This window comes from Epargyreus clarus, unplaced genomic scaffold, assembly GCF_041222505.1.
Source record: "Epargyreus clarus isolate Ecla_fem2 unplaced genomic scaffold, WU_Ecla_fem_2.2 ptg000014l, whole genome shotgun sequence".
Classification (NCBI taxonomy): domain Eukaryota; kingdom Metazoa; phylum Arthropoda; class Insecta; order Lepidoptera; family Hesperiidae; genus Epargyreus; species Epargyreus clarus.
In genome coordinates this window covers 6,057,494-6,069,188 of record NW_027332222.1, presented here as the reverse complement: position 1 = coordinate 6,069,188, position 11,695 = coordinate 6,057,494, and the positions used below count along the sequence as shown (strand labels likewise).

At 37.8% G+C, this 11,695-nt stretch overlaps 2 protein-coding genes across 2 annotated transcripts in view; one reads left to right on the top strand and one right to left on the bottom strand.

Annotated features, from left to right (window-relative positions):
- Positions 1-11,695, bottom strand: part of CTL16 (C-type lectin 16) — a 445,139-nt gene that overhangs the window by 155,799 nt on the left and 277,645 nt on the right. The window lies entirely within an intron of this gene.
- On the top strand, positions 2,560-8,041 carry LOC140747301 (esterase FE4-like). Its single transcript, XM_073079638.1, has 3 exons — positions 2,560-2,863; positions 6,167-7,437; positions 7,831-8,041. The coding sequence occupies exons 1-3, from the start codon at positions 2,675-2,677 to the stop codon at positions 8,039-8,041; spliced, it is 1,671 nt and encodes a 556-aa protein (XP_072935739.1). The 5' UTR covers positions 2,560-2,674.

The following is an 11,695-nucleotide window of genomic DNA, read 5'->3' as shown; positions in this document are numbered from 1 at the left end:
CCTAGTTAAATTATAAATTAAACAACTTTATGTTAATGAAGATTAAAATACTCATATATACATTTTATTAATTGTTGTTTTATCTAGGAGCTATTTAAAGAATTGAATAAGGAAATTAAATTTCTGACTACTACATTCAGGTAGAAATTTAAAAGAATCGTTGACTATATAAGGTAATCTAAGGTAATATCAGGGTAAAACGAATGAAAGGTGATGAACAGTAGGCATAATTGGATCGGGGAGATACCACCATCACATCATTTCAGGGCTTCGTATCCAAAGCATAGATTAGTAAAGTTACTTCGCCGCCTTGAAATTGAATGAAGCCACAAACGGCTTATTTTAGTAAGTTCTATTTTTTAATTCTTCACGAATAAAAACATTTTTAGAGAAAAAATACGAATAAATAACTGATACTGCGTAATTTACGTAATAAATAAATAATTATTTCAAATATTTTAGGGACATTTTAGCACGGAGACGTGGCAAAACTTTTTTACGCAACTACGAGTATTTCAATTCTCAAAACTGGGTACATTTTCTTATTAGGAGTGAGTAATCTTTACTAATCTATGAGCCAAAGAGAAATAATTGGCCAAGTACGAGTCGAAATATGTGAAATTGTGAACACAGGTGGCGTTGGTGGTAACGTCTAAGCGTCGTTTTTTGTATTTTGGCCCCCTTTTATATTCTTTTTTTAATTTTTAGTATTTGTTGTTATAGTGGCTAGCGTTATTTGTGAATTGTAAAAAATTCATGTGTCTATCTATTACGGTTCAAGAGATAGAGTGCTATGACACACGGACAGACAGCGGAGGCTTAGTAATAGTAGTAGTAGTTCCGTTTTTATCCTTTGGGTAGGGAACCCTAAAAATGGAACTATAATTATGGGCCGTAATATTAGGCCGCTTAATATCTTACTACTTAATATAATTGCCTATAATTATAGTAAAGATAGCCTAGTGGTAAAGAAACTCGGTTTCTTTATCGATGGGTCGGAGGTTGAAATCCCACGCACCTCTGATTTTCCAAAGTTATGGGCGTATTAGAAATTACTTATCACTTGCTTAAACGGTGAAGGAAAACATTGTGAGGAAACTTGCACACCTAAAAGTTTTAAAAAGAATCTCAAAGGTATGTGAAGTCTACAAATACGCATTTGGCCAGCACGGTAGATTATGGCCTTTTTTTATTATCGAGGGGGAAACCTTCAAAAGGTACCCGACAACGTGGGAGCGACGCCGGGTTATGTGGGATTTTTACCGCACTAAAACCCCCCCGGTGGCCGTCCTCTGCGTTGCGTAGAGGGCTCCGGGATCTCCAAAGGAACGCAACTGGAGTCCTCTTAGCGCGTTGCCCCTTCGGGCTCCGCCCAGGTGAGCTTGACGCTCGCCACACCATCTGGTGTGTACGACGGTATGCGACCACACTGGCCGGGCGGTTCGAGCTCCCACTCTTGCCGCCCGCAACCCCGGAAGCCCCCTTTTATAATAATAATAATAATAATACTCTTTATTGTACCCAGATGTAGAACATAAAATAAAAAACATACAATTTAGGACGACACAAAAGGCGGTCTTATCGCTAAAACAGCGATTTCTTCCAGACAACCTTAGGGTGAGGAGTTAAAGAAAGTATGAATTATAATAAAAGGTAGGGTGCAAAATAATTAAAATTATAGAATAAATAAATAAAAGGGAAAGAAGCTAATAATTAATTTAGAAACAACGTAACATTTTTTTTTTTTTTTTTTTAGATGATTAATAGCAAGAGCACAAATTTAGAGAAGGAATAAAGTTAGAGTTGGAGGTAGTGGGATTTGACCAGATTTTTGAAGGAGTATAGGGATTGGGAGTTACGAATAGATACTGGGAGGGAGTTCCAAAGACGGATAGCTGAAACAGTGAAGGATTTTTTATAAAAGGAAGTTGAGTGAGAAGGCGTATAGAGAGCAAGATTTTCTGTAGAACGGAGAGATCGGTCATGGGACAAGTGTAGAAACTGGAAGTGTTGTTTGAGGTAAGGAGGCGCAGTTGGATTAAATAGTAAACAATAGAGAAGAGATAGAATGTGAGCATTCCGGCGAAGGCGAATTGGGAGCCACTTGAGTTTAGTGCGGTATTCAGAGATATGGTCATATTTTCGTAATCCAAATATGAACCGTATACACAAATTTTGAAGACGCTCAAGCTTATCTAATTGCTCCTCGGTAATGTCAGGATAACACACATCAGCGTAGTCAAGTATAGGTAGTTTAGTCGCCTCTTACGACAGACAGGGGATACCGTAGCCCTATTCTAGTCCCGGAACTACAGGGACCACGGTAGATTATGGCCTAATCTTTCTTATTCTGAGGAGACCCGAGCAGCAGCGGTGGACAGTAATCGATTGATGACAACAGTTTGATTGTTAGGTAGGTAACGACTTAGACACGTTAAAAATAAATACTGGTGAGAAAATTAACTATCATAAACACCGGAAAACGTGTCGTCATCGTATCTTAAGTAGTATAAGTATCTGAAAAACTTCGCAATGTATTAAAGGTATTTTGCAGAACGGTTAAGGCGCTGCGCTGGGGCAGTAAGGCTTTAAAAAGTTAATAAAGTCAATAAATAAAATCATTAATCTGTTAAATCTCAGTAAATTGTAGCATAAGTATTAGAATTCTACAATAATGTTGTTTTTGGCAATATTTTTCGTATGCTCAGTGTGTGTGGGTAATGTATGCAGTGGGGCATCGAAATCTCGTCTGGTGAATATTGAGCAAGGCCCCATCAGGGGTTACAAGGCTCCTGATGAAGATCACTTTGTGTTTTATGGTATACCGTATGCTACTGCGCCTACAGGGACACGGCGTTTTCAGGTAAATGTTATTATAAGGGATGGGTAGGGATTGCAGCGATATACTTTATTGGTGGTAGAACCCTTTGTGGTTTGACTCCGACGGCACCACCGCCACAACTATTTCTGCCTCACAACAGCAGTTTTAAGCTGCTGTGTTTTGGTTTGAAGGGTGAGCTAAGGGAGACATACCCTTGGCCGACCTTAGGTAGGAATATCTAATCCTATCTGGAGTTGATTGTAACAAAAAAAAACAGATGTTCTTGGGCAGTAGCCACTTACCATCAGGTGTACTGCATGCTCGTCTGCTACTCCTATATTATATAAATAAATAAAAACTAGCGGTTGAAATTCGGCAACTCGATCGAGGGGTCCGAGTATTAAATGCATGCACCTATGATTTTCCAAAGTTAGGTGTTTATTCAAAACTATTACTTAACGACCTTTTGCCCGCGGCGTCGCTCGCGGTACGAAGTAATATTTTCATCCCCTATTTTATCCCCTTGGGGGTAGAATTGATCAAAATCCTTTCTTAGCGGATGCCTACGTCATAACATCTACCTGCATGCCAAATTTCAGCCCGATCCGTCCAGTGGTTTGGGCTGTGCGTTGATAGATCACTATATCAGTCAGTCACCTTTGAGTTATATATATTTAAGATTGCTTTAAAGGAAAACAGAGTGAGGAAACCTTCACCTTCGCCTTCTCAGAGTTCTTTAAAAAAATCTTATCTACCTATTCACACTTAGCCAGTGTGGTGGACTACAGCCTGTCTCCCTTTGAGATAACTTTTTTCATATTTTTATCATTTCTAATATTTATTAAACAGCTAACGATAGTGTAGCATAACCATCTGAAATATATTTTAAATTTTTCCTTTTGTGGCGTTTTAGAAAAATGATAGGGGTGATTTTTTACAAAACCGATGATATATTATGATACAATAAACTATGATGAAACGATATGTATCAGTTTGTATTTTTTATGTTTAGTGGGTCATTTCTCAATGCATGCGTGTTTTGTTTTTATTTTTATTAAATACTTATATACATAAATGGTTTTATAAGACAATTAAATTTAATCACCAATCTTTATCGTCGATTAGATATATACCACGGTGACACCACCGCCACACTGAATTCTGTTTTATAACAGCAATGTTAAGCGCTACTGTGTTTTGGTTTTATGTGTATTACGGGAGGTATAGTTTTACGAGTTCAGCTTAGTCCTCAAGGGTAGTGACGCATTTGTGGTCGAACTCAGACAGGAATCGAATCGTATCTGGGATTGATTACAGGTGTCCGGGCGGCAGTTGCTTATCATCAGATGCTTGTTTGTTAACTCTATAATGTAAAATAAGAAATATGTATATTGATTAATGATACACGATTAGTGCGCATTTAGGGCATACATTTTTTTATAATATGACTAGCATACGAGCATCTATGACTATAATATGACTAGCATATCTACCATATCTGTAATCAACACCAGATAAGATAAGACGTTCGTAGCTGAGGTCCGGCACAGATGCGCCGCTACCCCTGAGGACTAAGCTGGAACACCTCGGATAAGTGTGTCTCTCTTACCACACCCTTCAAACCAGAACAGAGTAGCGCATAACACTGCTGTTATGAGGTAGAAATAGGTGTGGTGGTGGTGCCGCCAGAGTCGAACCACAAAGGGTCTACCGCCTTAGTGTAAACAAATACTTAAAAAATCATCATTAAATGTTGATATTCATAATGTTTGAACTTCTATTAGCTAATATAACATCTGATACAAAAAATGAAAATTCGGTGGTGCAGAACCTTCCGTATGCGATCAGCTCGCATTTAGGCAATTATTTTAATATGTTTACTCTTTTTAATTTTTTACAATATTTATCAGCTTCACCATTCTGTATGTACATCATTATTACTAATTATAGTTAACGATATTTTTAAAACTTAATAATTGTACTCTAAAGATAAAAAATAAGTATCATAATTATACATTTACTAGTGGTGCCCGCGGCTTCGCCCGCATTTTAAAGAAATAATATGACATACATAAAACGGAAAATTTGTACCTGCATTGGAATGACAGTGGTGCCATCTGTCGAAAATTGGTTTTACCAACTCCCAAACCCTACGAGGGCTCTTGGACAACAACTTTGCTAAAGATCATCACTTGATCAAATGCATAGTTTCCGATTCTATAACTACTTACGAATTAAAAATTAATTAAAAAAAAACCTTTTCCCACGGACTAAATTGTGAATCTAAACCATTCTCAAGTCCCCTTGAACACACACAACAAATTTCATCAAAATCAGTTCAGTCGTTTAGGAGGAGTTCAGTGACATACACATGTACACAAGAAATATATATAAAGATAATGATTAACGTTTTTTGCAACATCATAATTCTTAATTTTAATTAGTTTCAGTGATATGACGTTATCACTACCGTTCTTAAATAATAGCCGAATAATGAGTGCATCATTAAAACAGTTTATAAATGCAATTAACGGTTAAAACTAATTTGCATTATCTTTATTTTATAATTAGCAAATCTAACAAAAAGTGGTGGGTTAATATCCTGAGATGACATTGGTACATCCTTCGATGAAATTTGGATAGAAGGATACATCCTATTAATCCTACTATGATACTAATATTTTAAGTTTCTGAGGATCGATGGATGGTTACATGTTTGTTCCTTCTTGTAGCAAAGACTGCTGAAAGGATGTGAATGAAATTTTACAATAATATAGTTTGTACATCCGAATAACATATAGACTAAAATTTATATTTGACATTACAATGTACTAATAATAATACATATATTATTATTAATATCATAACAAAATTATTATTTGACGTAATTATTTTGAAGATGGTCATATTAAATTGGACATATAGATATATCGATAGTTTCCACTTATAATTATCACACACATTATTTGATATAATTATTATACGATAATAATTACTCAGTCATAATATGCATAAGTTATAAGAATTGTAAAATTACAGTAATTATATGAGAATCTAAAACAATAGATGCATAAAAATGGGCTTAACAATGTAGACGTTTAATATGTAAATAAATCAATCAGATATCATCATATAATCAGACAACATTGTCTAATACAAAGCAGTGTAATCTGGTTATTTCTATTAAAAGATTATATACAATTGCTTCTCTATAATTGAGTGTCTTTAATATCTTCAAAGTAATTTACAATATTTAAAACTGTGCATAAAGGCTTATCTACACCTATTTCATTTTTTTTGATGAAGAAAAAATATGATGTTCTAAAGAATTTTCAATTATTTCAGGCGCCTCTACCACCCCCGACATGGATGACAACCTTCGAGGCTATTGACAGAGGTGTCATTTGCCCACAAATGGTTATCCCAATGTTTGTCTCTGAAAGCAAAACAATGCAGGAAGACTGTCTTATAGCAAATGTATACGTCCCAGATACCGAGGAACGGAACCTCCCTGTAATTGTGCACGTGCATGGGGGAGCATATATGTGGGGTTACGGGGATCTTATCACACCGAGAAATTTAGTGAACCATGGTAACGTTATAGTAGTCAATTTTAATTATCGTCTAGCTGCCCACGGTTTTCTTTGCCTTGGGACAAAGGATGTTCCCGGAAATGCGGCCATGAAAGACCAGGTGTCGCTATTGCGCTGGGTTAAGAAAAATATTGCCAATTTTGGAGGTGATCCTGATAACGTGTCGCTTACTGGATTCAGTGCAGGCGCGTCCGCAGTGGATCTTTTGATGATATCCAAAACTACTAAGGGTTTATTTAATAAAGTGATACCGGAAAGCGGAGCCAATGTAGCAATATTCAGTATTCAAAGGGACCCTGTTGAATCAGCTAAGATTTATGCGAAATTATTGAATTTCAGTGACGTAAACGACTTTTACGCATTAGAAGAATTCTATAAAAAAGCACCGTTTGAATTACTTACTTCTATTAATTTGTTTGATAAACTCGATATTCCATTCCTATTCGTACCTTGTGTAGAACGAGACACGGGTGTGGAAAGGTTTCTCGAAGACGATCCGGTGCATATATTAGAGAGTGGCGATTATCAGAAGCTGCCAATGTTGTATGGCTTTACTACAATGGAGGGGTTAATACGAATTAATGCATTCGATATATTGAAGAATGGGATGAACGAGAAGTTCTCAGATTTCCTTCCAGGCGATCTTAGATTTGCTAGTGACGAAGAAAAAGAATTGGTAGCTGCGAAAGTTAAAGAGTTTTACTTTGGAAATAAACCAGTGAGCGAATCAGTTTTAAGTTACATAGATTACTATTCTGATATAACTTTTACTTATGCAGCATTAAGATCTATTAACCTTCAGGTGCAAGCTGGGAATAACCAAATATATTTGTATGAATATGCATTTGAAGGTGGCACTTCTATAGTCCCTACAAAAATTCGAGGAGCATCTCATTGTGCTCAAACTATAGCTGTTCTTGACGAGTTAAATGCTACGCGATCAGACGAAAGCCACCTTTCAGAGGATTATAGAAGTATGAAGAAAATAACCAGGGAAATTTGGCTAAACTTCGTTAGGACTGGGTAAGAATGCGCATAAAAATATTTTATAACTAAACTTAAGACTAAATAGATGTAATGGAATAGAGTATGCCATGGAAATAATATCCAAGTGGGCTTAGAATTACTCTAACCTATATGCGGATGATATTTACATGAGTGGAGTAGACGACCTACGTGGCGGACCGGTCACCATACTGATCAGACGCGCAAAGGGTTTCGGGTTTGATCGCCGGCCAAGCAGATATCTGTATAACGTATTTAGATATCTGTTCTGGGACTGGTTATTTGTATATTCATCTTTGGGTGTGTTCATATGAGTGTAGAAAGCATCTTTTAAAATAAGAAAATACTAAAGAACTGTAATTAATGTAGGTACTTAATTGACAAAATTTTAAAATTTTCTTTATTCCTCAGGAAACCAATACCAGAGGGATCTTCACTCCCGGCGTGGCCTCCTACAGGCCCTGATCATTATCCTTACATGGTGCTGGATGAGACTTTCGAGTTGAAGCGCAGCCCTCTCCTACGGGATCGGTATCTCTTCTGGGATGAAATCTACAAGCAGTATTACCGTTACCCCATACCACCACCAACACCACCTCGTAAAGAACGCACAGAGTTATAAAAAGTGTTTTTAGAGGTAGCTATAGTCTTTGTAGTCCATCTGCTTTAAATTGACATCTATAAGAAGTCAAAAAATTTCATCCACCTTTAATATTTTTTTGTAATATTGAAGTAGCAGACGAGCATGCAGTCCACCTGATAGTAAGTGACTACTGCCGCCCATGGTAATCAACACCAGATAGGATTAGATTTTCCTATCTGATGTCAACCACAGATGCGCCGCTATCCCTGAAGACTAAACAGGAGCGCCTTGGAAAAGTATGTCTCCCTTAACACACTCTTCAAACCAGAACACAGCAGCATGAGGAACTGTGTGCCGCACAACATCCTTCAAATCAAGATTATGTGTCTATTTGCATGAAATATATGTATACACCGGCAGTTTTGGTGTTTTGTTACACAAGATTACTTTGAATATCAGTTTTAAATGTTATTCATGAAAAATAGACGATAGAGGTTTGAAAACTAAATTCCTTTGTGTATAATCGTCAAAAAATGAATTAAACAATTACTTTATTAGAAAGATACCTAGGACAATGTCGCATTTTTGTTAATATTTATTGTTATATATATAAGCGTTTTTGTAATGTATGTACGTATGAATTTGCAGATTTTTTGCATAGTGTGTATTATGTTCTTCGTTTTTGTATATAATGTGTATTGTGTAGAATACAATACAATAAGACTTCAAACTGGTATCTATCTAATTATAATATCCGATTGCTTAAAGATAATAATTACTTAAAAGAGAATTAATAAAGCCTGACGTATTTAACCAAAGAATGAGACATACATACATACATAATGAGATACGTTATTATTAGAGGTTCGGATCCCTACAAAGTGGCATGTTGCCTAGTAATAAAGACTAAAATGTAATAGGACAATAGGATAATTATTTTAAATTATTGACTCATTTCTCTCTCATTATATTCCATTACATACATGATATTCAAGTTACTTCAAGGTAACTGTTCAATTACATCGTAAATACGCCGTAATTGATACATCTTGATACGCCTTCAAGGTTCTTGAAGGTGGTAGAACCCTCTGTGGTTCGACTCCGGCGGCACCACCGCCACACCTATTTCTACCTAATAATGGCAGTGTTAGGCGCTGCTGTGTTCCGGTTTGAAGGGTGTGGTAAGGGAGACAGACATTTCCGAGGCATTCCAGCTTAGTCCTCAGGGGTAGCAGCGCATCTGTGGCTGACCTCAGGTAGGAATATCTAATCCTATCTGGGGTTGATTACCGATGTCCGTGGGCGGCAGTAGCCACTTACCATCAGGTGGACTGCATGCTCGTCTGCTCCTCCTATAATATAAAAAAAAAAATCTACTTGTATACCGATACGCTAACATGTTATTAGGGATGTGGCATCGTGTCCCTTTTGTTCCGGGACTAGAATAGGACTACGGTATCCTTTGCCTGTCTTAAGAGGCGACTAAAAGGGGGCTTCCGGGGTTGCGGACAGCAAGAGTGGGAGCTCAAACCGCCCGGCCAGCGACCCCGGGAAGGACGGCGGTATGTGTGGTCGTATACCGTCGTGCACACCAGACGGTGTGGCGAGTGCCAAACTCACCTGGGCGGAGCCGACGGGGCACCGCGCTAAAAGGACTCCAGTTGCGTTCCGTTGGAGATACCGGAGTCCTCTACGCAACGCCGAGGACGGCCACCGGGAGGGGTTTTAGTGCGGTAAGACCACATAACCATGTGTCGCTCCCACGGCACCGGGTTTCTTTTTAAGGTTTCCCCCACGTTAACAAAAAAAAAGGGCTGTGGCAACGATTTATTTGAACTGGTCCCGATTTTTTGCTATCTTATGTTTAGACGTAGTTTATATAAACAGTTTCAAGGTTCCATACTCTAGGGGTAAAAACTGAACCCTATTACTAAGCCCCTGCTGTCTGTCCGTCTGTCCATCTGTCACGGGGCTCTATTTCTTTATTGTAATAAATAGATACTTCTAATTCAAAGAGTACGTACGATAACGATAGCCGCTATATCGACAAATTCCAAAGAAAAATATCTTGAAAATAAATGTCACCTTGAACCGCGACCTTTCGGCGTTTTTCGCTTTATGCATTTAACTGTAATAATTAGACAGTTTAAAATTCACTCCTGAGATTTATACCTGGGACCCCCCATTGAGAGGCAAAGTTTCAGGTATTACCACTGCCTTCTGTAACACTTACGAGTAATTGTTATAAAAATGTTATAATTATAGTAACGTTCAAATCTTTCGACTATGAGCAGAATGAATTACAGACAGACGTTATCAACTCTTTACTGTCCCACTGCTGGGCACGGCTCTCCTTTCAGAATGAGCAGGATTAGGCCATAGTCCACCGAGCTGGCCAAGTGCGTATCGGTGGACTTCACGTACCTATGATATTTTAAAGACCTCTCATGGAGGTTATGTATATGCAGATAAGGTTATGTATATGCCTCATAAGTTTTTATTTTAATTTAATACAAGAGTAGCAAACGAGCGGTCCACCTGTGGCTACTTCCACCCATGGACATCTGTAATGAACCCCAGATAGAATTAGATATTCCTACCTGAAGCCGGCCCCAGATGCACCGCTACGCCTGAGCTAAGCTGGAACGCCTCGGAAAAGTATGTCTCCCTTACCACACCAAACCAGAACACAACAGCCCTTAACGCTGCTGTTACGAGGCAGAATATGTGTGGCGGTGGTGCTGCCGGTGTCGAACCACAAAGGGATCTACCACCTTCAGAAGATTTTCAGACAACAGGTTTTCTCACAAAGTTTTCCTTCGCCGTTAAAGCAAGTGATAATTTATTTTCCACGGAAGGACACTTAACATAATACGTTTGCTAATGAACATATTAAATACTAGTTTTTGCCCGCGGCTTCGCCCGCGTTTAAAAGAAAATAATCTAACATACTAACATACATAAAACTGAAAATTCGTACCTTCAACTTTGCTAAAGATCATCACTTGATCAAATGCATAGTTTATGATTCAATCCTTACTAATATCGATTAAAATAATCGATGTTTTGGGCGCAAAAAATCGATTCTCCGATTAATCGATTTTAGATCGCCATCCGTAGTTCCCGTGGGATTTCCGGGATAAAAACTATTCTATGTCCTTTCCCGGGTCTCAGACTATCTTTGTACAAAATTTAATTTAAATCGGTTCAGTGGTTTGGGCGTGAAGAAGAGACAACCAGACAGACAGACAGACAGAGTTACTTTCGGATTTATAATATTAGTAAGGATTTATGTTGCACATTGCAATTAGTTAGAATAGCATATACTTAAGTGTAATGAGATTATTTTTCCTTTGTGTTTATTTTTGAGATGCTTGCACGTGATATTTATCCAGTCATCAAGCTAATATATATAATACTAGCAGAACCCGCGGCTTCGCCCGCGTAAAAAAATATGATATGACATACAATAACGGTACCTCTGCATTAGGGATGATATTATGGATATGAAATTTCAGATCTGGATGTAGATAAGGTTTTAAATATTACTTCCGTTTCGGAACATTGTAATCATCAACTCATTACTGTCCTACTGGTACACAATGGTCTCCTTTCAGAAGTCTCAGAATGGGAAGGGTTAAGCCATAGTCTGTCACGCTGGCCAAATGCGTGTTGGTGGACTTTACATACCTT